The sequence below is a fragment of the Petromyzon marinus genome, chromosome 5 (genome assembly GCF_048934315.1).
Source record: "Petromyzon marinus isolate PM22_M1 ecotype Great Lakes invasive population chromosome 5, UKy_Petmar_22M1.pri1.0, whole genome shotgun sequence".
Classification (NCBI taxonomy): domain Eukaryota; kingdom Metazoa; phylum Chordata; class Hyperoartia; order Petromyzontiformes; family Petromyzontidae; genus Petromyzon; species Petromyzon marinus.
Window position 1 is genome coordinate 9,179,372 of NC_133671.1, and position 26,807 is coordinate 9,206,178.

The 26,807-nt window shown below is 44.9% G+C and overlaps 1 protein-coding gene across 1 annotated transcript; it reads right to left on the reverse strand.

Annotated features, from left to right (window-relative positions):
- Positions 1–13,656: 13,656 nt before the first annotated feature.
- On the reverse strand, positions 13,657–22,746 carry LOC142915358 (uncharacterized). The gene is made up of 9 exons (XM_076061199.1): positions 22,577–22,746; positions 19,566–19,702; positions 19,278–19,403; positions 18,795–18,930; positions 17,794–17,875; positions 17,050–17,222; positions 16,200–16,260; positions 15,896–16,013; positions 13,657–15,237 (listed from the first exon to the last, which is right to left on the reverse strand). The coding sequence occupies exons 2-9, from the start codon at positions 19,700–19,702 to the stop codon at positions 14,283–14,285; spliced, it is 1,788 nt and encodes a 595-aa protein (XP_075917314.1). The 5' UTR covers positions 22,577–22,746; the 3' UTR covers positions 13,657–14,282.
- Between the last annotated feature and the right edge of the window lie 4,061 nt (positions 22,747–26,807).

A 26,807-nucleotide genomic window follows, 5' to 3' on the forward strand; every position in this document is an offset into this window, starting at 1 on the left:
ATTCCAGGTGAAGTAAGTGTTGGTTAAGCAATGTCTCACCAGGGGGGGTACATCAGTATGCAGTCCTTGATGAACCAGGTCTTCAATGATAGCGATGGTGTCAGGTACCGGGACTTTGGTGAACAAGGACACCACATCAAAACTGACAAGCAGGTCGTTTGGGGACAGGGAAATGCCTTTGATTGTCGATACCAGGTGAGTAGAATTTAGTACCGCAGAGGTGTTTTTTCCAGTGAAAGTTCGCAGTATATCAGCAAGAAAACGTGCCAGTTTGTAGGTGGGGGAGCTGATAGTAGAGACGATGGGACGAAGAGGTGTATCTTCTTTGTGTATCTTTGGAAGGCCATATAATCTTGGTGGTCTGGCAGCAGAGGGCTTCAACGAGAACTGTTTGATCTCATCAATTAATGCTGTTGAATCAGAGATGATTTTGTTCGTTTTGGTGACCAGGCTGTTGGTGGGATCTCTTTTTATTTTTGTGTAGCTGCCATCGTTGAGTAGTTCTTGAATTTTGTTGTTATATTCTGTTTTGTCCATGATGACAGTGGCATTGCCTTTGTCGGCTGAGAGAACGACAATATCATCCCTATTTTTTAATTGAGATAATTCAAAACGTTCGTCTTTGCTGATGTTGCTGGGTGGCAACTTAGCGTTTTTGAGGGTTGCAGCGATTTCAGATCTTGCTACGTCTGCAGAGATGTGACTCAAGCCCTTGAGTGCAACGTCGACATGGGCAATGATATCATTAACCGGTAAGTGTCTCGGTGTGACAGCAAAGTTTAGACCTTTAGCTAAAACGGATTTCAGACCATCAGAAATGGAACTGTTACTGCGATTAATTACGACTTTGTTGACGTCTATCTTTTCGGTGTGTGGATCCGATTTTTTGCTGGAGAGGTGATTGAATTTGGAAATCAAATTGTCCCTACATTTGTTCGACATAGTGGCAGCCGAAGAGGTAGTCATATTGTCTACATGTTCCCAATCCGATGTAGACATTGTTGCTGTCAATTTTAAGTGTGATTTGTAGTGTCTTGTCTAACTGATCGAGTTCGGTGCGTGTAAGTCTGATTTTTTCCGAGATAAGAGCGAAGCTAGTTCTAGCTAGAATTCGTTTTGCATTGAGAGAAGTTGCAACAGCAGAGGTTAGTGTAAATGCGGTTGGTATTACCTTAGAGTCGCGGCATCTCTTCAGAAAGGTGAGAGACTCGATAAGTTGAGCCTTCTTATCCCGAAGTCTGTTGAATGATCTGAACAGACACAAGATCCAGGACCGATTCAACACAGTACATAAAATCCGTGATTTAGTTCCATCTGTAAAAGATGCTGTTCCAGACATACAGTACCCGGGCGTTTACAAACTAAAGTGCCTCTGTGGTAGTAGCTACATTGGAGAAACCAAAAGACATATCTCGGACCGCATCCGCGAACACAAAGCAGACTTGAAACACGGTAGGATGAACTCCTCTGCCGTGGCAGATCACTGTTATAATTCAGTGGGCTCACATGACATTGACTTCTCCAAGACGGAGGTTCTTTGCAAACCAACCGGCTATCATGAGAGATTCGTTCATGAGGCCATTCACATATACAAGCACAGAGACAATTTCAACCGAGAAGATGGATTCAGGCTTAGTAACCACTGGAAAGATGTTTTAAATCATTTCTGTTCTTAATTAATTGTATTTTTACGATGACCTTCAGACCGCAGCTCTTTCGCCAGCATTGCCTCTTAATACCTCTCACACCACGGTTAATGGTATAGTTTTACAACATGGAGCATACTAGGGCCTCGCAGCTGTCTCTCTCCCCCTCCTCTGTTCCGACCATGGACGAACTCGTCCGTCTGAACGGGGCCCGTAGCTATCCGTGGTGCTGAAATTTGAGGGTAAGAATCCACCCATTTTTTCGCCATATAGCATTGTGATATATAACGACTTATTGTTGGTAGCTTAGCTGATTGGAGAATATAGAGTTTATTGATAACATGAAGGAAATTTATATTTTAGTTTTTATTGGTTCACTATATAGTACTGTGAATAGCTCAGATGTGTAGTCATTTCTGTGACCAGTCACTAGCTAATCACTCAGTTGTTTCAATGCTGGATTCGCCTAGTTATTTCAATGCTAAATTCTCCTGTTTGATTTGTACTAAGGGCCTCGGTGAATGTGTATGCTCTGACTTTAACGTAGCTATTTCTACAGCAGGTACAAGCTCTATTTCTGCAGCAGGTACAAGCTAATCACTCAGCTATCTCAATGCTAAATTCTATGCTAATTCCATTGTCAAGATGTGTATGCCTTAACTTAGCTATTTCAATGCTAAATTCTATGCTAATTCCTTTAACAATGGGTGCCTCTGCGGGTGTGTATGCTTTAACTTTTAACATAGCTATTTCTGTGACCAGTCACAAGCTAATCATTCAGCCATTTCAATGCTAAATTATATGCTAATTCCTTTGTCAAGGCGCTTTGTTCCTCTCACACAGCTTAAAGGCCGTATCTGAACGTGGCTCTTTCACTCCAGCGCTGTCCTACCAGACAGTCTCGCCCCCTTCACCTGATGAAGGCCGCTTGTGTTGTGGCCGAAACGTCGTGAGAATATTATTGTGTTATTTTATTTTATCAATTTATTATTTTATTCTCATTCTACGTGACTTTACCGAAAGAACCAAAGAAGATGAGTCAGGTTTTAGGTAGGTATCAGTGTCGGTTGCTTTCCTGTAGACAAAGTGGCTCATTGAGCTATTTGGTCTCTTTTTGAGTAGGACATCCAAGAAAGGTAGCTTGCCATCCTTTTCTACCTCCGTGGTGCATTTGATTGCTGGTGTATGGAATTGATGTGGTTGAGGAATTTGTTTAGAGCCGGTCGGCCATGTGGCCAGATGACAAACGTGTCATCCACGTACCTCTTCCACAAGGACGGGCGTACAGTGGATGCCTGGATGGCCTCCCTCTCATATTTTCCCATGAAAACATTGGCTACAACCGGAGATAAGGGAGAACCCATTGGGGTGCCTTTAGTTTGTTTGTAGAATGTTCCATTCCAGGTGAAGTATGTATTGGTGAGGCAGTGTCTCACCAGGGCCGGTACATCAGCATTCAATCCTTGTTGGACCAAATCTTCAATGATTGCAATGGTATCGGGCACAAGAACTTTGGTGAACAAAGAAACGACATCGAAACTAACGAGCAAATCACCTGGGGACAGTGAGATGTCCTTTTTGACGATACTAGGTGAGCTGAGTTAAGTACAGAAGAGGTGGTCTTACCAGTGAATGGCTGCAAGGTCTCAGACAGATATCGGGCCAGTTTTTAGGTGGGTGCGCCAATGGTGGAGACGATTGGACGAAGGGGTGTACCTTCTTTATGGATTTTTGGTAAGCCATAAAATCTGGGTGGTCTAGCAGCAGAAGATTTGGTCTTTTCAATTAATGAAGCTGAATCAGTGATAATACTGTTCGTTTTTGTAACGAGGCTGTTGGTGGGATCTCTTTTAATTTTTGTGTAGCTACCATCATTAAGTAGGTCCTGAATTTTGTTATTGTATACGGTTTTGTCCATGATGACCGTGGCATTGCCCTTGTTGGCTGAGAGGATGATGATACCATCCCTCTTTTTCAATTGCGATAACTCAAAACGCTAATGCTTACTGATGTTGCTGCTGGTATCTTAGCGCTTTTGAGGGTTGCAGCGATTTCAGATCTTGTCACATCTGCAGTGATGTATCCCAAACCCTTAAGGGCTACATCAACCTGGGCAATAATGTCATCCACTGGTATGTGTTTGGGGGTGACTGCGAAGTTCAACCCTTTAGCCAAAACCGATTTTTGACCATCGGATTAAGAACAACCTTGTCAACATCTAACTTTCTAATGTATGGATCTGGTTTCTTCTTGGAAAGGAGGTTGAACTTGGAAATCAAGTTATCTTTACATGTAGCTGACATTTTAGCGGTTGATATTAATTTCTGTATTTTATGTGTATTGGCGTTTTTCGAGTCACTGTGGTGTCGCGCCAGTACCGAGACAAGAGCGGTACTTTATGTGTGGATTCTTTCTCGAGCACTGAAATTAGTATGGAACGGAAGGGCCCCTAGGGGGCATAGTTTTTGGTGACAGTGGGAGAGAGGTCGGGTGAGGACGTGACGTCCGGCGTGAACCTGAGAGGACACGTGACCGGCATGGGGCAGCAAGGGGGCCCAGAAAGGTAGAGTTCTGTCAGCTTCCACTTCCATGGTGAACTGGATGGATGGGTTTTGCAAGTTGAGATGATTTAGAAATGCGTTCAGTGTATCTTTGTCATGTGGCCAGACCACCAATGTGTCATCCACACATCTCAACCAAGCAGATGGTTTTAGTGTGCTTGAACCTATTGTTTCGCTTAAAAATCTTCCATGTGTAGAGACGTGAGTGGCAATTATACGAGTGAGGGCACGTACCTCTGCAGGGAGTTGACGGAGACGTCACAGGAGTTGGCCCTGTCAGAGGGGCCGGCTCAAGAGAGTTATAGGGACCCGGATGTGAGGGGCCGGGGACAGGTAATGCTGCCCCCCTCGTTCCTCCCTGAAGGCCGAGCAGAAGGCGTGGCTGGAGGCAGGCCGGGGGCGAGGCTCATGGGAGGGAAGAGGAACCGGGGCGGAGCGGAGGGCTCAGTTCGGTGAGGGAAGCTATCGGGGCAGCGTCGCGGCGGGGAGCCAGGGAGCGATCGGCTGGAAGGGCTGAGGGATAGATACCCCCTTAAGGGGTTGCGGGTAGTTCCCCCTTTCCCCAGTGTTGTTCTAGTGTAGTGTTAAATGTTACGTTACCCTAGGCTTGTACAATAAAGATGTGGTGCCTCCTGCTTCCTGTGTGTGCCTCGTTGACACACTGCACATGTACAAATTCGCTATCACAGGAAACAAAGGAGAGCCCATCGCTGCTCCTTTCTTTTGTTTATAGAAGACACCTTGCCACAACAAGTAGGTGTTCTTTAGACAGTGTTCAGCTAGTCTTGGGATATCTTTGGCGAAACTTTTGTTCATTACAGAGAAGTCACATCAAAACTTACGAGAATATCATTAGGGTTAAACTTAATATCTTTCATTATATTCACGAGATGTTCAGAGTTTTAGATGAACGAAGAAGTCCTACCAATGTAGGGTTGTATTTGTTTCGTTACGTATTGTGCTAAATTGTACGTTGCAGAGTCTATTGTACTATGGGTCTTAATGGGACATCAGGTTGGTGAATTTTATGGGCTACCAAAAATTCACAAACCTGATGAATTTTTGGTAGCCCATAAAATTCACCAACCTGATGTCCCATTAAGACCCATAGTACAATAGGCTATGCCACATACAAATTAGCACAATATGTAACGAAACAAATAGGGCTCGCGTAATGCACATGCATAATGTACGTTGACTTAGTAATGCCCCCACCCACTTTGCACAAGAGCACAGAAGCGTGTTCACCACATCTACGCCTCCATATAAGGAATTAAACAGTTAGACTTCTCCACAAATCTGGCTGTCGCCTGATGAAGCTAGCTGTAATTACTGGTGAAACATCGTACTCAGATTGGCTCTCCAACACACCGGTGTGATGTGCTAGTGATGAATTGGCATGTTCTGTTTACGTGACAACCTTTACTAGTTGGCTGTGTCGGTTGATGGTGGGTTTTAACGACATTTATATATTTACGCAATCTAACCCAAAAAACCTCATCATCTTGTTGCGGCGGGCGAATGGGGGGTTCAGTCTGCATATGGCTGGCCAAATTCCGGTACAAAGTGGAAGAGATTAGCACGCCGAGTAATAGCAGCCACAGTAGGTTCATCGGCAGTAGCTGGTTACATCCAGGGGGTAGAGGTATGGGTCTTGGTTGACACCGGTGCCTCGGCTACGATTACCTCGGACGTGATTTACAATTTTTACCATTAAGGAACTGTTGTATCAGGCCAGTTGTGAATGCATGTGTTGCAGCTAACGGCGGAGAGCATGGGAATTGTGGGGCAGATAGAGGCATGTATCTGAATCGGTGAGATCGAAATGTCGGGGACTGTTTTGATTTATAAAATGCTCGTGGTGCCTTGCCTCTTGGGTACGGATTTGTTGAGCATGATGCCCCTAAACATTTTTACTGACCAAGGATGTGTCGAGATGCTGTAAGGACAGCGCTTGTTCTTTTGGATTCTCCATGCAGGAAGACGGTAGCGAACATTACTGTTTAGGCCTTGGCGAAATAATCTATAGAGATTCCGCCTGGTACGGAAATGCTGGTCTCGTTGTGATACCGCAAACAGCTGCAGCTAGCTGATCCCCAGGCGGGAGTGCTCTTAACACCATCCAACATGGTGACCCGTGGGCTTACGCTGGTGGGGTGCAAACAATCCTCCGAATGTATCAAGAGCTATTTTTACAGGTCTTAAACGTAAGAGTGGAAACTGCTGTTGTCCAGGGAGGTACGGTTATGGCTTACGTGACGGCTGCGTATTGCGAGGCTGTCGACTTCGCTAAAGGGGAGGTCGTAAGCACGGTGGAGCAGGGGGGTGAATCAGATGGGACATGGGTAGAAAAATTGTGCGCAGAAAATCCTAATTTGTCCCGAGAGCAACAGATCAAGTTCCGGGCGTTGCTGCGGGAATTTGCTGATTTCTTCAGCAAATATGATGCATCGCCCGTGTTAATGTGATGTTGCATCATTGATGCAACATCACATGCAACATCACATTAACACGGGCGATGCAGCCCCTGTTAGGCAGAACTCATATCGCATGAGTCCAAGGGAAAAATAACTTGTACAGCAGGCGGTTGAGGAAATGTTGGCCGCTGACGTTATTTCTCCCTCAGCCAGCCCCTGGGGTGCCCCCACAGTGTTAGTAAAAAAACAAGATGGAAGCCAGCGGTTTTTCATCGATTTTCGGAAGTTGAATAAGGTTTCAGTGGTAGACGCATATCCGCTTCCATGAATGGACGAATCGCTAGATGCGTTATCGGGTGCACGTTTTTTTTCAACACTCGATTTGTTATCAGGGTTTTGGCAGCTACCCCTGGACGAGGCATCCAAACCAAAGACTGCATTTCAAACACCCCAGGGACTGTACCAGTTTAACTGTCTCCCCATGGGATTGCACTCGGCGCCAGCTTAATTCCAGAGACTTATGGAATTGGTCCTTGCAGGCCTGCAATGGGACTCGTGCCTCAATTACATCGACGACATAATTGTGTTTGGCTGCACTTGTGAGGAGCATTTACAGCAGTTGCGTTTGGTGTTCTCCAGGGTGCGGTCAGCTAATCTCAAATTGAAACCTGCTAAGTGCCATTTGCTACAAACCTCGGTACGATATTTGGGTCACATCGTGAGCACTTCCGGAATAGCCGGACAAATGGACCTGGACAAAACGGCGTGTGTATGCGATTGGCCAACCCCCTAAGTCGGTGGGTGAATTGCACAGTTTTGTCGAGTTTGTGTCCTATTACCGACGGTTCGTTTCACAGTTCGCGACAATTGCAAAAACCGCACCATGCTTTGACAGCTAAGAACAAAACTTTAGATGGGGGGAGAAGGAAGAAGATGCATTCGTTGCGCTGCGTGATCTCCTTTCCAACGCGCCTCCCCTTGATTATCCATATTTCTCCCTGCCATTCATATTGGACACAGATGCTAGTGACACAGGCATAGGGACTGTCCTATCCCAGGTAAGGAACAGGATGGAAAGAGTGGTTGCGTATGGGAGCCGCATCCTGTCCACTGCGGAGCAACGATACTGTGTAACCCATAGGGAACTTTTGGCCATGGTGTACTTGAGACAGCAATTTAAGCCTTATCTTTATGGCAGGGACTTTGTAGTTCGCACAGACCATGCAGCCCTCCAGTACTCTCTGAAAGTTGACCAGCCTTCCAGCCAGCTTTCACGCTTGCTGGAGATACTCCAAGAATACTCATTCCAGGTAATTTACCAGAAGGGTCTGCACCACTCTAATGCGGATGCTTGCCACTGAGTTAATGTTGTGCGTGTTCATCGGGCGCGGGCTGGTGTAGACCAGCCTTGGCAGTGTCACCAAAGCTCGGGGCGACGTTGAGTGACGCAGAACCGGCCAAGGTGGTCACACCTGGAGACAACACGTTGGGCCTCACGCAGGCCGAGTGGGGGCGGCTGCAGGTAGAGGATGTGACATTGTTGAGCTTGTGGAGTTGAATTGCAAAGACCCTGCTCCTCAGGAGTTTCGCAGGTAGTCCTTCAGGAAGGACTTTTGATGAGGTGGGACGAGGGGCTGCAGCGTCACTGCATGGTGGTTCCCACTTGCCTGCGGGGTAGGTAGACACGAGTAGTATATGAAAATAAATTGTTACACCTCAGGGTTCCAAAAACGTTTCTAATTCTGCAGCGATATTTCTATTGGAGGGGAATATCGAATGATGTATTCCATCTGGTAAAGGGCTGCACTGACTGTGCGCACCGAAAACCACCTTTGAGAAAAGCCCAGCCCTCATTGTAGTCCATCAGAGTGTCCCGAATTAACGAATTGGTTGCGCTTGACATTCTGGGACCTTTTCCGGCTACGGAAAAAGGTAAATAATATTTTTCCTGATCAGGGTGGAATATTTTCCCCGATGGCCAATGGCTTGGCCATTGCCCGAACAATCTGCAGCATCCATTGCTGATGGATTTTTGTACGGCTACGTAATGGACAAGGGAGCCCCCGAGCTCCTGCGCGACGTGTGCGATGCACTCAGCACTAAAAGATTAAAACATCCCCATACCATCCTCAAACAGATGGTATGGTGGAATGCCTCCATTGACATCAATGCTCTGTCAGGTGGTGAATGAGGTACAAACTGATTGGGATTTGCACGTGCCAGGGATCTTGGCAGCATATAGGATGGCCCCACATGCCTCGATGGGATTTTCCTCATTTTTTCTTATGTACGAGCGGGAAAACGAACCCCCCATAGACGCACAGCTGGCTTTGACCTCGAGGAAAAAGAAAAGCAGCCATGCCCGCACATCTGCAGGTTACGCTGGGATACATGTCAGAAGCACGCGAAGCAGCTAAGGAACGCACTGCCAAGGTGCAAGCTGCTTATGTAAAGAACACGGCGCAGCGTGAGCACGTGCTTCCATGAGAAATCGGGGACGGGGCATGGCTACACAGCCCACAGGTACCACTGGGGACGTCCCCCAAGCTGCATCGGCCATGGCGAGGTCCTGTAGAGGTGGTAGAAATCAGACGGCCACAGTGTGTATGGATACAGGCAGGGCGTCGCCATTGGTTTGCTCACCCCTCGCGCCTGAAGCCATATGTTCATCTCCAGATAGACGACTCATCTCCAAGTCCTGTTCGGCCGGTGTCTGGTGTGTCCGACGAGCCGAGGCAGTCTGCCACGAAAGTTGTGCCTCAGAGAAAATGCGTTGTGCCGTCCACAGGGTCCGAGTCCCTGAAGTCCGGGGAATCAGCAGAATCCCACATGTGCTGGAGCCGGGTCAAATTCTTCCAAAGAGTCCAGGGATGAGCCTACCCCTCCAAGGCTTTTGTGCAAGGCCCCAATGTCCGAAGAGGTGCAAGATGCCGCCCAAGGCAGTGGACCAGCGTCAAGAACCCAGTCAAAATGTGCAAAATTCCGATAACGGAGATCCCATGTTGTGTAATTAATGTCAGGGTCATGTGTGGGTGAGATGCGCGTTGGGCTATGCCTTCGGCAATGTATTGGTAATTGTCGTTATCCATCGGGTTGGTTCGGACCACCTGCAGTGCGTTGTTGTGATAACCGCGTCGGGATCATGATCGTCGTACGTCGGGTGATTTTAATGTTTTTTTTCTCTCTCTCATTGCGGATTGTTGTTCTGCCCTAATCACGTAGTTGATTTTTTTTCAGTATTAGCCAGGACGGGGGGGGGGGTAACGTAGAGACAGTGTGCTGACAAGAGGCCAGAAGTGGTAATTATGGGTGCGATAACAGTATGGGCAGAAAGAAAGACAGATACACGTGAGCGACCACAAGGGGGGATATCTGGGGCAAGGGTCATAGTCGTGTGAGTGTGAGGGAATAAAGGAGAAGCCTCTACAGTTTACGTCTCCAGAGTCGTTACACTACAAGGACAGTGGTACCTCGGTATACATCGTGAATTCGTTCCAGGACTTATACCGAAAATGACAAATACCAAACGAATTTTTCCCATAAGAAATAAATGGAAAGGAAATGATCCGTTCCAGAGTATAAGTAATTATATTTTATATGGCATACGAGGGGATGGGTGACAGCAGCACGCCTGGCCGCCTTTGTCTCCCCAGTGGCAATGTTCACACACCACAGCAGTTACTCGTTTGAGGCTGAGTCGACCTAGGGGAGGCCCAGAAGCGATTGAAATAATTGTTACCGGTGGTGGCCGTGAGCGGGAATCGAACTCGGGTCGCCGGGTTCGTAGCGCAGCGCGCTAACCGCTACACTACAATGCGTTACGCTTCCACAGGCACGGGTCACGTGACAGATTTGACGTCACAGCTCACTTGCCAAAAGTGTATTTTTATAATTTTTGCATGGCGTACAGTCTGGAAAGTACCCACATGGCAAATTTCCAGTTTGTTGCATGTCGGGAAGTACGCTAAACATTTTTAACAGACACACATATTCATGTCTTTGCCTTATATATATGGAGATTATACATTAATGGGGTTGTATAACATAATGTAGACACTAATTATTACTAAAATGCATACATACATTAAAATAAATGCATAAATAAATTAAAATAAATTGAAATAAAAATAAACTTTAACGTCACTTTACCTTGCTGAGAGGAGTTGATAGCCGACGAGGATGGTGGTGAGGAAGGGGAGGAGGAGGAGATGTTATTTTTTGGAAGGAGAGTCCCTTTCCATTAAAACTTCAGGAAGCTGAAATTCTGGGGGGTTTTTTTTCTTTCTCTTTTCCATCTTTTTTCTTGACTTGGACCTGGTTGAAGCTCACCAGGTTTGAGTTTTACTAAAAACCTGTCCATTGAAGTTTTTTTTGCCTGAAGTGTGACATTGTCTGGTCATTCCACACAATACTGTTACGGCTTGTTAGAGCTTTATTGGGGTTATAGCAAGGGTTGTGCACTGAACGAGATCTACAGGCAGACTGAGGAGCGGTGCTTTGTTTCAGTCGTGAACGGGGTATACGCGGGTACGCGGTGTCTTTGTGTGCGTGCGCTTACGTACCCCTTCAGGTGGGTCGCGTTCGTGGTGGGAAGGGTGCGCCGGGTTGCAAAAGAGGGTGTTGTGTATATTTGTGTACATAGTGTATATTTGTACAGGTGGGTTGGGTTATTTATTGGGGGATGTTCTGTTCGTGTTGTGTTGTGTTGTTGAGACACACGTACTCGGTTTCGTTCTTGCAAGTTTTTTAATTGTTGTTATTGACAGCCGAGACGGCTGTATGCTACGTGGGAGGGGGGGGGGGGTGATGTAGCGTCGGAAATACATATGCACACACCGCCTGTGCACTTACCTGCAGTTACGGCCAGGAGTCTGTAGGGTGTGCCAGCCTGTACAAGGGGATAGAGAGAGAGCCGGACCATAGAGAGGCTGGGTTCTCCTCAGGTGAGAGGCTGGGGGGGGGGCTTTCCAGTACCCCCTGGAAGGTTCCAGAAAGGGGGCGGTACCGGGGGCGGAGAGTCCCCGGGACGAGTATGAAAGGCGGCTCTCAGGTCGGCTCGGGGGAGTGCTACGAAGACGAAGACTGAAGACCAGCTAGGCTAGGGCCCTGGGACTTCGGGACCCGACGTCCTTGTAAGGGCTGGGCCCGAGTACGGACCAATGGTAAGGCTGGGTTGGGTGAGTCAATCTCCCCTAGGTCACTCCTAGCCAGAGAGTTCTAGATTACCGCAAGTGATAGGGCACGTTGGCCCGGAGGCTGTACCTCCTTAGTGAGCGGGGTAAAGGGGGTATCGTGTTACATTCTTTTAAATGAAGTGTTGCCTCCAAGTTACGTCGCAAGTCTCCTAGAACCCACTACAATTGGATAAGCATTTATTTTATTAACCCATATGCCTGCATGAATCCTAAATTTTTTGGATATTAGCTGTTTGTTTTTCTTTTAATCACATAATATCGCTAATTTGATTGTTAATGTTCTTCTAACAATTTGAAACACGTTTATTTTATGAACCCATATGCCTGCATGAATACTACAATTGTTAAATATTCACTGTTTGTTTTATTTTAATCGCATAATCTTGGAAATCTAGTCGTTGATGCTTTCTAAACATTTGATAAGGGCCTTTTTTAACACGTACGTTGACATTGAAACTGTTTTTCGAGGGTTAGCCTGTAAGTATTATTTGATCACGTGATGGTGAGATCCGATCGTTGATGCTTTAACCATTCGATATGCATTTTATGGGCACGCATTCCGTACGAATATTGCTACTCTTAGGGTCTGCCTATTGTTTTTTTATCACGTGATCGTGAATATCAGCCAATACTTTTGTTGTCATTCAATACGGATGGATGAGTACGTATATTTGCATGGGTACTGTCGTTGCTATTATTTCCTGCTAATGAGAGTTCTGGATATTAGAGTAAGTTGATATGAAAGTTGCTTAGATAAAAAAAAAACACTTTTCCGACTCCTTTCCTAAACTCATGCATCATTGTCTTAATTACGAGAAATGTATCGTGCGGTGAGATCTGAATCCCGAGACCTGACATAATTGCACGTATAATTGTGAAAGCGAGAATCATAAATGTTAAAGCCGAATCATTGATAGTAACAGGATTAGTGATAAATACCCCTAGGCAACGACATAACACACAAACATAATCACACACATTAATCATGAAAAAAATGTGCACACACATTCTTAATTACACTTAACACGCATTTTTAGTTGATCACACTTACTCTTTGGTTCTTTCGGTAAAGCCACGTAGAAAGAAATAATTATTTATGAAATTTATTTTCTTTCTACGTGGCTTTACCGAAAGAGCCAACGAGTAATTCCTGCAGTAACGAAAGCTTCAAATCAAGTTTGAACCACCTCTACGGGGAGGATGGAAGTTTGTCTTCTCTCTGTGTGTGTGTCAATGTCAAATTTCACACTGAACTTCTAATTTAGCAATCTATGGAGACGTAATCAACCAGGCTATGCATTAACTGTGTGTTAGCCGACTCTCTGCGTTGCATTGCATAACACTTCCTAATTTTACTAAATTTGTCTTCTTAAACTTCCTATTTCTCTCTCAAATGTACCAGGCTCTCATAGGTCCATTCGCTCTTTCTCTCCCCAGGCCGCTTCGGGGTGGATTTCCACACAGCTCTCTCATTGACATGCTAATTTCTCTGCTCAAGCAGACCCACATCTCTCTCTGCCCCCCCCCCCCCCCACCTCTTCTTTCTCTATTTAAGGCCACGACATAGAGGCATTGGGTCTCTGTGTGTCTCTGTGTTGTCTCTCTCTGCTTGTGTGTCTGTGTGTCTCCGTGTCTGTGGGTTTGTCTCTCTCTCAAATTTAGTCCTACCTGATGACGGTTGCTTGTGTTGCAATCGAAACGTCGTATTCTATTATTTTATTTATTTTATTTCTATGTGGCTTTACCGAAAGAACCAAAGAGTAATTCCTGCAGTCACGAAAGCTTCAAATCAAGTTTAATCACACTTAATTACAAATATTAACACATTTTACATAAATGTTCATTATTTTATATTTAATATTTACATTTTTTAAAAATCACAATATATACAACAATTCCCACTCACAACCAACATCAGTGACGATAATCTGAATGGGTACTGGGCCTCCCCTAGGTCAACTCGGCCTCAAATGAGTACCTGGTGCGATGTGTGTAAACATCGCTACTGGGGAGTCAAAGGCAGCCTTCATAATCGCTGTGAAGGCAGGCTATACGGGAGATCGTTGTCGTGTGTTTTTGTGTGAGTGCGCTTACATGCCCCCTCGTGTGTGAAATTGTTGGGATCGTTATGCGCCTTCCGACAAGCACGCCAGCGTCATCGGGAATCAAGGCAAGTGAAGTTAAAACTAATTTTTCTTTCTATTTACCAACATTAATTTGGTATGTTATGTATAATATAGTATTAATTACAGTATAAAATGCAAATGTACAATATTTCCTATGAGTTTAGCAATGTTTCCCTTTTAAAAACGGTAACACAATTTATAGCAATGAGTTATGTGCATTTAAATATAATACATTTTGGCGACCGACTTATAAACCGTTCGACTTATGAACAGGTCCCAGGAATGAAACCTGTTTATAAGTCGAAGGCTGCCCATATATTTGACAATATTAAAACATTTAATCCCCCTCACCACTTCCCCCACAACAACAGACCAACTTAATAAGAGCGCGTCCGAACCGATGCAATCTCTTGCGGATGGTTGGTGATTGGGATTTGGGGACCTCAATAATTTTTTCTGCACTGTCCATGTCACTCTGTACCATGGCTTTCATTTGTTCAGCATCGTGAGGCTTAGAGTCTGCCTTAACCGTGCTCTCGGACTCAAGGAGAGGGTTAACAGTGTCGTCTGCGTTTATAGGCAGAGACAATATGGAGCACATGCTCGTCTCGGCTCCATTTTGGGTTATCTCATCGACTGCCTCAATTGAAATAGGAAATTCCTCAACATCCAGAGGCTTGATGTCCAAATTAATTCTGGTCTCCGACTCTGGGAGGGGGTCAGCAATTGCTACTGTCGAAGACACAGCAGTGTTCAAATCTTCCACCTGAATGCTGCGTTTTATGGTGGATGTTGAGCTAGTGGCTGTAGGAATCTCCCATTCCAAATTGGTTTCGATGACTGACCCGGAAGAGACAGAAGCCAGGAAGGCGTCAGTCCTTGGCTGAATGAAGGGGACTGGAACGGCGGCTGGAGGTGGAAGGGAAATGGCAGTGGACACCTTAGTAGCCACAATGGATATTTCCACTCCGGAAGAGCTGCTGCAAAATGATGCGACTGGAATTTGTCTAGGAGAAGTGATTTGTGGAATTGAGGGAAGGTGGCAAGGTGCTGGAGCCGGGATGGAGACGTCGTTGGGGTCCGAATCCAGGCAGCATAATTTGTAGGGGTCCTTTGTCTTGGAAGTGAAGTTGTTGGGGTTCAGAATCCGGAAGGTCTTGGTTGATGGAGCCAGATGGGAGTTGATCTTGCTTGCTGGTGCTTGGTGAAATCCAGGTGGTGGAGCTGGAGCTGCACTCATCCATGGGTGCTTGAGAGCACTTTCCGGAGTTAGACGGTCATCTGGGTTCCAGCTGAAAACAAAGAGACAAGTACCGATGAGAAGATCAGCAAAATATACATACCCACATTACACATTATAGTGATACAATAAACTGACATCCACTTGACAAAGTAAGGGTTTGCAGGTATGTGAAGTTAGGTATGGTAAGTCCTCGCTCAAAGTGTGCTTATACAATGCAATATTGCTAAAATACATTGCTTCCATTTGGAAACGGGTTTTCTGAGTGGTTCATGACAAATTACTTTCTTCAGCTGCGTGGCTGAGCAGTATAGGAATTCTGGGGTTCTGCGCGGAATCATATAATGATATAGTACACGTTGGCATACCCTCATCACAGTTCTTTTTCTCGCCATGGGATGACTGTAGGCTAATTTAATAGTGCAAATGTGCAAATGTGCATGGTTTTTATTTGTTATCTCTGTAATGTGTAAACGGTCATTCCTCACTAAATGCATTTTTTCTTTATGCAACACTTTCCATAAACGCATCTACTAGCACGTTAAATGACGAATTAGAGTACTGCATTGTCCTTTCATTCTTTACCTAGTTTCTTCTGCAGAGAGATGCAGACTTGCTATACTTTGCAAAGGGATACGTAATTCCTTATGATATAGAAACTGACTTGAATTTGTTAAAGTTGAGGGAAACTCAAAGAGTGGGACACTCACCGTAGGATGGAGCTGATGAAGTCCAGGAACAATGGGTCTCTCGTTTTCAGAAACTCCTTGAGCGGGCAACACTGAGGGGTCTCCTGCCGACATTCCTTGGTCAGTTGCCCAAAGAAGTCTGCAGTGGGCACAATCGCAAACGATGTCATGCATTAGAATATTATTCATGTGCACAAGGCTGTGATGTACAATGAAGGCTGTGAAGGACGTGGAGAAACAACCCAACTTTCGCGTCATTGTGCAGCCAGACGAGTGATGTTATAACACCTAATCGCATATTAAAAGTAAAATTTGCATTACTCACTGAAATACCGAGGACCGTCTGGTGCAGCGTGCAGCATCATTAAGGGTGGTCTTCCCACAATCTGAAAATAAACGTCACATTTGCTCTTACTTCACTGGAGAGTTGAGTTTTTCTTTACGTATTTACATGCATGGTTTGTATCCTATTGATTAAATTATTCGTAATTCTAGACTTGAAGCTTCCGTGACTGCAAGGATTCATACTCTTTGTTTTTTTCGGTAAAGTCACGTAGGTAAAATAAAATTTTAAAAAATAACTAAATTAAATCACGACGTTTCGGACGCAACACAAGCTTCCATCTTCAGGTGGAACGGTCACAGCAAAATAGCTGTATCAAGTGACTGTTCCACCTGAAGACGGAAGCTTGTGTTGCCTCTGAAACGTCGTGATTTAATTTAATTTTTTTTTATTTTACCTACGTGACTTTACCGAAAAAAACCAAAGAGTATAAATTATTCGTAATTGAGTAAACACTTGAAGTCACGTAGAACCAAGCTGTTTCAAATTTTAAGTTAACTCAAAGTAAAACGATCACTGAGGCAGCAGTGATCGTAGCCTGGCTGCGCCCAGAGTCAGTGGTAAAATTCTGCATTGCTCTCCGACAACGGCGAATCTACGTCTGTGTCAACCAATGTCGACTTCCCCAACTAAGTGGCACTCATTTTATCGACACTGGAGGGGCTGAACCCCCCCCCCCCCCCCGCCAATCAGATGTAAACTCACGACCTTGCGATCGCGAGCCAATTGCTCAACCGCCTGAGCCAACACAGAACCGCAACAACCAATTCAAACGTGAAACCCTTTCCGTAATAAAATAGTTAAATCAATTTAATTAGGAAATGAATCTTACCTTTGTGATCCCAGCGACCTCCTGAATCGTGCTGGTTATTTTCAGCAGTCGCCTCGCAACAGAGATCTCGGCAAGTATGTAGCCAGCAGCCCACATGTCAACTGCTGTTCCGAACGGCTGGGCCAGCAAGACCTCTGGAGCCTGGTATCCGGCCGTCCCAAATGAATGGTCGGCTGGAGAGAAATAAGAATACAGGTCTTTCATAGCTGAGCAACTTTTAAGTCTATGTCACTCTGCAGCACAGACACTTTTTAAATGAATTCCGTCAACTTTCTCGGTTTCATTATTGGCAACAAAAAAAACGTACATTCAGTCGCTTGATATATCAGATCCCGCCATAGGTGGGCATTACTAGGTCCCAAGGATAAATGGACCAGCTCTAAAGGGTTAAGTGGACGATCGGAGTCACAGTTTTACTGCAAGAATCTCCAATGTGCTCTCGCCCTGTCCTGCATGATGTGTGAAAGGACGTGATTTTAAACGGAAGTGGACATTCCCAATGCTCTGTTGTGAAACAGAGATCGCAACGCGTTGTAATCATACCTCGTGTGGAGCTACCATGCACGGGCAGCACTGTGTTAAGCTCTTGTAATATCACATATGTTCATTTAACATTAGCATCGTTCACGCAATTTGCATGAAAGATGCTATAGAAAACAAAACATTATTATTCCATATAACAGGATCGGTAGGAAGATTTAGAAATGCTACGGTATGTATAAATGTATATAAAGTGTAACTTACGGGGTTCATTTTCAAAAAAACTTCCTCCGAAGTCGGCCAATCGGATGGCTGCCGTGTGGTGATATTTCACCAAGATGTTTTCCTGAAAGAAATATGAGGATGCAAGCATTTTTTAATATATATATTTTATTTAACCAGACGAGGGTCATGGAAAATGGCGTTCATTTATGCACTGTCCATCTAACGTTATAAGTGTTCATGCATGATCTATGTCCGTTTGTAATGAAGAGGGAGGCAGGGGGATCAATAACTCTCGTAAAAATTATCCAATATGAAATCTTGCAATGAAGTTATTCATGAAAACAAGACGCTTATAATGAGAAGAATTGCCAAAGCGGCTCTGCTCATCGGCAATAACAGAGTTGTTCCGCAATGCATGATGGTAAAAAAAAACTAAATAATTACGTATAAGAAGAAAAATAGGGCCACGGATCATTGGTGTTTTTATAGACTCGACAGTTCCCATGGATAATGGGAGTCATGGGTAATATTGTCACGGATAAGAGCGCCACTGTATGAGGCAGCTGTGATGGGAATTAAACTGGCCAGTGTATGTGCATCATGCAGTGGATGCCCATGAGGCACATAAACTGCTAAATCTGCTTAAAAGATCACGGTGAAGGTGCAGTCCTGCAATTACTTGCTCAACCCTCTACTTCTATAAAGGCCTCCGCCATAGCTAGCTGAAGAGAACCCGTCTAGATGGTTTTGGGCTCCTGTTACCCAGCGTCAAATGTCTCGAAAGAAGGGGAAGTACCCACACTTCACCCCGCCACTCGTGACATGATTAACTGTGACCTACCTATTTATACTCATGGGTGTGCAGAGGTGTTGGGTGGGTGGGATTTGAGAACCCGTCCACTGTTATAATTGCCAATCCGGAGGATCAATTTAACAAATTTCCTCTGGGTTTAAAGTCTAGTGTGCGATCCATGACACCATGGCAGCGTCCCTTAGACCTGCTTAATTCCTCTAAAAGAAATGTAATGATAAACCCTTACCAGCTTGAGGTCCCCATGGACTACGCCATTCTTCTTCAGGAAGGCCAGCACTTCCATCAGGGACCGGGCGTATCTCTTGACGCAGGACAGAGTAAATGCTCCCTTCGATTTCACCACGTGAAAGAGGCTGCCCATGCTGATCACAGAAAATGAACACAGTGCAACATGGTTAAACAGCATGAAGCACAAAGTCACCAGCTCATCCACACATGCATGGCAAGTACTGGAACACTGAGGGTGAGGTGAGGCATTCGACGGGTAACAATTACTTGAATACGTGCTGACTGCAGAGTTTTTACCACTGGGCATGACTGGGTCCCGAGAATTGGCAAACCAGCTATGAAATGGTTAATGCAGCTACTTGTTAACAATGCAGTGTAGCACAGCTAAGGATTGAGTACTGATGTGGATCAATCAGCTGCCAAGCTTATATTTGTATACATCCTACAAGTGCCACGGTTGTAATGGACTTTGTGTTGTTACCTGATGTAGTCCAACACGAGATAATGGTAATCTCCCACGACGAAGTCTTCCTTGAGCCGGATGATGCTGTTGTGTCTCAGCACTTTGAGGAAGAGAGCCTCGCGATATGCTTGTGCTTCCGTGATGCTGCGTGAAGAAATACAAACACTTATGAGAATGTTGGAAATTGCATCATCATTAAAACGGAAAACGTATTGCGTCTTGTCTAGGTAGGCACACGTGAGTTTCTCTTACAGGAAAACTTGTCAGTGAAGATTGTCAAGCACATCATTACTTGGTCTATCTCACCTTGATGTGATGTCAATCATCTTGAGGGCCATCTGCTTGTGTTTCCTGTGGTCCCAGCATCTGAACACCTGGCCAAATGTTCCTTCATCCAGTTTTTCCAAAACCGCATAACGATTGTTGAGGAGATTAGTCGCCATCTGGTCAAGAGAGAGTGTTGCAGTAAGAGCAAGATCAATAAGTACAGTGACAGTTTCGATAGTAGCTTCCTAACCTCTCATTACTCTGAGTGATACAGCAGAAGGCCTACCTCTAAATCAGTTTCAATTCATAATCAATATGAGGTTAACTCAGCCCAGCATTCACCTAGGGTTGATAAAATAGGACCCGCTTTGTGAGTCGAGAGAGGTTGCCTCATGGAGAGACTGGTCCTGGCCAGAGAAATTTGGATTTGACGGCACTTGCTCATGGCCACACATGGAAGTTTGTGAGTTTATGTGAACAGACACTTTGATGATTTCAATTAATCAGGGCCTATTAACGGGTTATGCCATTAAATTGGCCAAATAAGTGCTCAAATGGTGCTGAGCAATTGTTGCACCCAGTCTCTTCAATTGTAAGCAAGCACAGCCCTGCAATTGTTTGCTCATACAGCTTATGGTGAAAGGGCCTCCACGAGAGGGATCTCTATAGAGTAGTCTATCTGCTCTTTCCCCCTAATGAGACGTATTGATAGAGGTGGGAGTCGCCACACTCTACCACATCACACACGACTTGCTGCCAAACTCCGAACTGTGGTGTAACAGTTTCACTTCTGGGTGAACATTAAATACACCCAAGAGGAGGATATCCGTGGAAATGGAGCAATCAAATCAGCTCGTTTGTAGAGACTAGATGGATTGTTGCTTCGAATTACTTTAGGGGGATAGTAAAGGCTTATCAGACCTTCATCCACCAGTGGATTTATCATGTCTGATGATAACCTTTATTTCCTACTTGCATACATTCCGCAAGTTCATGACATTTCTCTCCCTTATCTACTCCTCTCATATCGCTAAATAGGTATCTCTTACTCTTTGGTTCTTTCGGTGAAGTCACCTAGGTAGAAAAAGAATAGATCACGACGTTTCAATTGCAACACAAGCAATCGTCATCAGGTGGGACAACCACAGGAAGAAAAATGTACCTCCTGTTTATATATTTTGTCAACTCCCTTTTCATTTATTTATTGCCTATTTATCTCATTCATTCTACGTATCTTGTCTACAACTCATATGTATGTTCTAAATCTTATTTGTATTTAGTTTATCTAATTTCACGACTTATTTTTGTCTGCATCTCATATCATATCCCTACATGTCTATCTCTTGTATGTGTCTCATTTAATCTCACTGCATCACTGACTTTTTATCAGGATGGTGCTGCTGCATTGGGATGTTTGAGAAAATTCCATTAATGTGCGATTCGCTTCGTGTTGGGATGAAACGAGGCAATCCATAGAAAAACCTCATCGTGCCGATAACACGAAGAAGCTATACACTGATGGATTAATTCCACGAGTCTCTATGAAACTAAATGTCTCCCATTTCCCTTTCTACTGGCAAAGCACAGACCTCCTACATATATAAAATTGCGGTCTATATCATTGCTATATGTTTCATGAAAAAAAATGTTTATTTTGAAATCATATATTTTTAGTGACTTTCTCATCTCTCCTATAATTTGCACTGCGTGTTCTTGTAACTTTCTGACCCGCCCCTACTGGACATCTGTGAAAAAGAGCTTCATAGCTCCTCGGATTTTATCCAGGATAAATAAAGATTCTAATATTCTTTGGTTCTTTCGGTAAAGTCACGTAGGTAGAAAACATAATAGATCACGACGTTTCGATCGCCACACAAGCAATCATCTTCAGATGGCTTTACCGAAAGAACCAAATGGATTCCTGCAGTCACGAAAGCTTCAAATCAAGATTAAAGTGAATCAGAAGAATTTTTTTAAAATAAAAATGAAAACCACGACGTTTCGATCAGAACACAATTGATCGTCTTCAGGAGGAAAGAGGGGGAGGTCACCGAAGGCAACCGTTTTGAAAGGTTTCTAAAAAGTGGGCGTGGCACAAGCGCTGTGGCGGTGAATGCATGGAACATGCAGTGCCAACAAAATCTCCTGGTGTCAGAACGAAGTGAGCGGGGTATATGTGCCCTGGGGTAAGGTAACAAAAAATCAAGTCATGACCCAAAGTGGTTGATGACATCTTTCCAATGATTGCTGTCTTTGTACGCATTGTCTCGGTTGAAATTGTGCCTGTATATATGGATGGCTTCACAAACGAATCTTTGTTGATATTGGAAAGTACCATCGTCTTAGAGAAATTAATTTCGCGTGAGCCAGCCACATTAAAATAATTATCAGCCACGACAGAAGTATTGCCTTATGCTCACGAACACGGTCCGAGACATGTCGCTTAGTTTCCCCAATGTAACTGCTGCCGCAGACACAGCTTAGGGACCAGGCTGTCTCGAGGACAGCGCTGGAGTGAAACACAGCCAAGCTCCGACCGCGAGCTGTGGTTCACTCCAGCGCTGTCCTCGAGACAGCCTGGTCCCTTCACCTGATGAAGGCCGCTTGTGTTGTGGCCGAAACGTCGTGATTTTTGTTGTTTTATTTTTTACCAACGTGACTTTACCGCATAGAACCAAAGACTATGAATTTTCACGTGTTTTTTTTGCGATTTTCACTCCTCTCAGCAAGATAAAGTGACGTTAAATTATATTTTTATTTAAATTTATTTTAATTTATTTATGCATTTATTTTAATTTATGTAGTGTCTAAATTATTTTATACACCCTCATTAATGTATAATATGCCATATTAAATATAATTTCTTATACTCTGGAAAGGATTATTTCCCTTTATTTCTCACGGGAAAATTCGTTTGGTATTCGTCATTTTCGGTACAAGTCCTCCTAGCTTCGGGGACGAATTTACGGCGTATACCGAGGTACCACTGTCCTTGTAATTTTGGTCTATATAACAGCTTTATGTTTTCCTTAATAAATATAAGTTATTACCTTGCGTTGAAAAAACAAAAATATCTTAAAGTTTGGGAGACTTGATTCTGCTGCTCGCGGCCGTCGTGGGAGCCCAAACGCGCTCCAGGTTGTCGTCACCAATCAAGTGACGTCTGAGTGACGTCGACCCGCCCACGTGATGACGCTCGGCTGTCCAGCCCCTCCCCCTTCCGGTGTAGCCACGCCCCCTCCAAACTGTGGCCCCGCCCTCCCACGCTACTCCCCCAACACGGGCCAAGCCTCAATGGTGGCCACTGTCTCTCCCACTGTCACGGCTTCTGTACATAGACGCCCGCGTTTTGTATCCGTGTCCTCCCCACATCTATTCCATCTCCATGGAGAATCCGGGGCCGTGCAAGAAAGCTCGAGATGTCCCGTGGCGGGGTCCGTCTCCCCCCGCCTCAGCATCGCGTCCGCGGGAATCGCGTGCGCGCGGCCTAGTATTCCGCGGTGCCTACCGCGTTGCCTGGACTCTGCGGCCGGCCAAGGCGCGCGACCTGGTATGGAAATTATCGGGGAGATGTGCGGGGTGTGTGGCAAGTGTTTGAACGGGTTTCGCTTCTCTCACACACTCGTGTCTCTGTGTCGTGAGCTCTCTAACTCCGTGCTGCAGGTTCTCACGCTGGTGGCTGTCCTGTACGTGGCGCATAACCTAGTACTGTGGAGCGAGGGTTGGTGGGTCACACACACTGTTATGGCCACTATAAATGTGTTACCTCGTCTGCTGTGCAATATTCCTTAAGCACCCTGAACTCGTTCTCTGCGATACCGATAATGTTGCTGTGCTCACGTACCACGGACCTTCCCTTCTAAAGTATCTGGTAAGTTGGCTACACGGAATCATTTGTGCAACATGAAATAAAATGATAACTCAAAACACATTTGTCTTGTATCAGAGTTACTTCCTGACAGTGATCTGTTATGATAGTCCCGAGTGTTGTAGTTTATTTGCACGTGTCTCTGTTGCTGTTTGTGGTTCTGTGGTGTTATGGTCGTGGTGGTGGTGGTGCTGGTCTTGTTCGTGGTGGTCTAATTGTGGAACGAGTGCTGTGGTTAGGTATTCGGTTTGTGTTGCTTGTATTGGTGGTGTTGTGTAGGTGGTGATCGTTTTATATGTATATGTTGAACTTTTTTCGTTTTGTTGTGTTCGTAGAACAGGCTGCCCGCATTCAGAGCTTTCAATTATCAGGACCCATGCCAACCATGCTTAATGCATTTGTAGTGACTTAACTCGGAGACGCTTAGACTTGGAGGCACTTCTTTTATTTAACCGAGCACCCTTTGCACAATACACACCCTACGCTGGTCCACACTCGTCTGTCGCTCGCTTATACACAACTCTACGTGGTTTTGCTAACCTATCCACAACACGAGCCGTCAAGCACTTACGGTGCTGAACCGAGACGGCCAACTACTGTCTAGCAGCGCAATATCGAGTGAAGACGACAGCGACCATGGCGACGATCTTCAACAGCACGACGGGTATCCCACTCCAAACGACAGCCCCGAGCTCTCGCTCAGGGCCCCCTTTTATGCTCCCAGCGTGGCCTCGCTCCGCCCCGGTCGCGCCCTCCAGAACTTACCAGCGGGTTCCCAGGGCTTCCTCCTGTGCCCCCTTCTGTAACCTTTCCCCCAGATATCCCCCTCTGGTGTATCGCCTGGCCTGTTGTAAGCCACAGATCTTCTTCCCCGCCAGCATGCCAGCGCTATACTGCTAAATGTATTATTCTATGCCACTACACATTGATGCCAGGTTTTTGATATTTGTATTCACCTGCATACACCGATTGTACCACAATTACATTGCTTTGTGTACCTGTGCATATGCAGGTCTGTTAACCAGAATTTGTATATTTTACATATTACAAATGCATGATCACAGACTCGTACAGGCATGTTTAAAGAAAATAAACTAATTTAGATCTATTTGGAAATCCACTGTTGTATGAAGACCTCCCCACGCTATGTCGGCCCTAGATCACTATACTTCACCTCGCTGGTCAATGCAGATTTAGAAAGGGTTCCCAAAGACCAGTTCAGATAACCGCTTGCCTCTGATGTGAACCAAGGTCACCACATTAATTGCGAACTGCCCAACTCCTTACATTTCTACATGACGTAGATAACTGCATTTATTTATCCAATGTGAGATCAAAGTGCGCAAAGAGGCACGGGGAGGTGACAGACAAATAGGAATAGATGGATCAAAGACCGACAGAGAAAAAGATGCGTTTACTTGTCAATAATAGAGTTTTGTTTTTCATACCAGTTATATGCCACTTTTATCTTTATCACGTCATGAAATGAATGTACTCTCACAGAGAGCAGTGTACTATATTGTGTCAGAGAATAGCTGTGGAAGATGTCAGAATTGGCTCGGAATTTCCTCGAATAAGGATGATCCCGTTTATTCTAGATTTGAAGCTTTCGTGACTGCAAGGATCCATACTCTTTGGTTCTATTCGGTAAAGTCACGTGACTTTACCGAATAGAACCAAAGAGTATGATCCCGTTTAGCCAGTTTCCTGGCTATTTTACAAGGGAGATCCATACAGCAGTGTGCAAGCACAGCAACAACAACAACAAAGACGTCAATATTGCAGAGAATAAGTACAGGATCCTTAAGGAATATTGCACAAATAACGATCGAGGTATATGACTTTGGTACGCGAACCAGACGTGAATAAAAACAGTGCAACTGTAATATGACAAGTTAGATACATACTCTTTGGTTTTTTTCGGTAAAGTCACGTCGGCAAAATAAAATAAATGAAAACAACTAAATTAAATCACGTTTCGGAGGCAACGCAAGCTTCCGTCTTCACGTGGAACAGTCACAGCAAAATAGCTGTATCAAGTGACTGTTCCACCTGAAGACGGAAGCTTGTGTTGCCTCCGAAACGTCGTGATTTAATTTAGTTTTCATGTATTTTATTTTACCTATGTGACTTTACCGAAAAAAACAACGAGTGAATCCTTGCAGTCACGAAAGCTTCAGATCTAAAGTTAGATACAGGTGCACATAAGCTCTATATTTTCATTTAACAGTGATATAAACACAAATCGAAAAATGTTTTATCCATACAAGGGATACCGCGTTATTACCTAAAAAAAGTATTAATTGCTTGTCGGTAATATTGTTTAAATGTCTGTTCAATTAATATAGATTAAGTGAAACCCACATTTAATATTATATTATTATATATTCCTATACCACATTTAATGTTTATTTTTTGCGCAGCCATTAGTGACCAGGCTGATTATATTAACTCCCAATACTCGAGGATCTAATTGAACAGTACTATCTTAATAGCTCACTCCTGAAGAGAGAACTACTCGGAGATGCGAGGAACCACAACTGGGCAAATCAGCCAGCTGGTCAGCCAGTGGGAATTCCCCCCCCCCCCCCCAAGCTCTGCAGTCCCCTGTATATGAAGGTGTTATCGTCCAATTAATGAGTCGTTACGTATGGGAGGAAACCCATACGTGTGAGCCACCCTGGTGTCTCGAACGCAGCATCCAACCCCAAGGTCCATTAAACCACCTTGCTTGTGTAACAACTCCAGGAGACTGCCTTTTGATGGTTCTTTATTGAAGACACGTTCACTTGACAGCGAAGACCCTGACTCCAGCAGCAGCAGCCCCGAGCCTCTCCTCTCGACCCCTTTCATCCTCAGCGTGGCCATCCCTTGACCCTTGGCCACGCACCTCCTCTTGAAACGTCTCGCTGGCTCTCGATCCTTCTCGTAGACCCCAGATCATTCCCCTGCCTGTCCCTTACCCCCTAGTCTCATCCTTTGCTAATTTCCCTGTCATTACCCCCTGTGACTGCTCGTCCCCTGTACTTTCTTTACACCTGTAAAATAAACTCATGGCATGAACAGAATCCTTGTCTCTCTCTATCTTCCCTCTCTTTACCTCTCACTCTTTTTGTCTCTTGCTCATATACATTTCTTAGTTTCCCTGTCTTTTTCTCACCCCGTCTCTCCCTCTGACTCACTTATGTTACTTTTCCCCTCTGTCTCTCACCTTCCTTAAGTTACGTGTCTTCTCTCGTGTTGTGCCTCAGTGTGTTGTGTCTCACCCTCTCTGAGTGTGTATCTTGCTGTGTTCTGTTCTATTCCGATTAAGCTCACTCTGTCCCTCTCTCTAGTGTTTTTAGATGGCAGAAGACACAATGTGTGGCCCACACGAAAAAAACCTACATCCACGTGAAATATCAGGATCGGCC

Coding starts and splice junctions, on each gene's coding strand:
- LOC142915358 (XM_076061199.1), bottom strand. CDS start 19,702: ATGGCGACTAATCTCCTCAACAATCGTTATGCGGTTTTGGAAAAACTG. Junction 18,931..19,277: donor CTCGTGTTGGACTACATCAG/GTAACAACACAA, acceptor TTCTGTGATCAG/CATGGGCAGCCTCTTTCACG. Junction 17,876..18,794: donor TCCATGGGGACCTCAAGCTG/GTAAGGGTTTAT, acceptor TATTTCTTTCAG/GAAAACATCTTGGTGAAATA.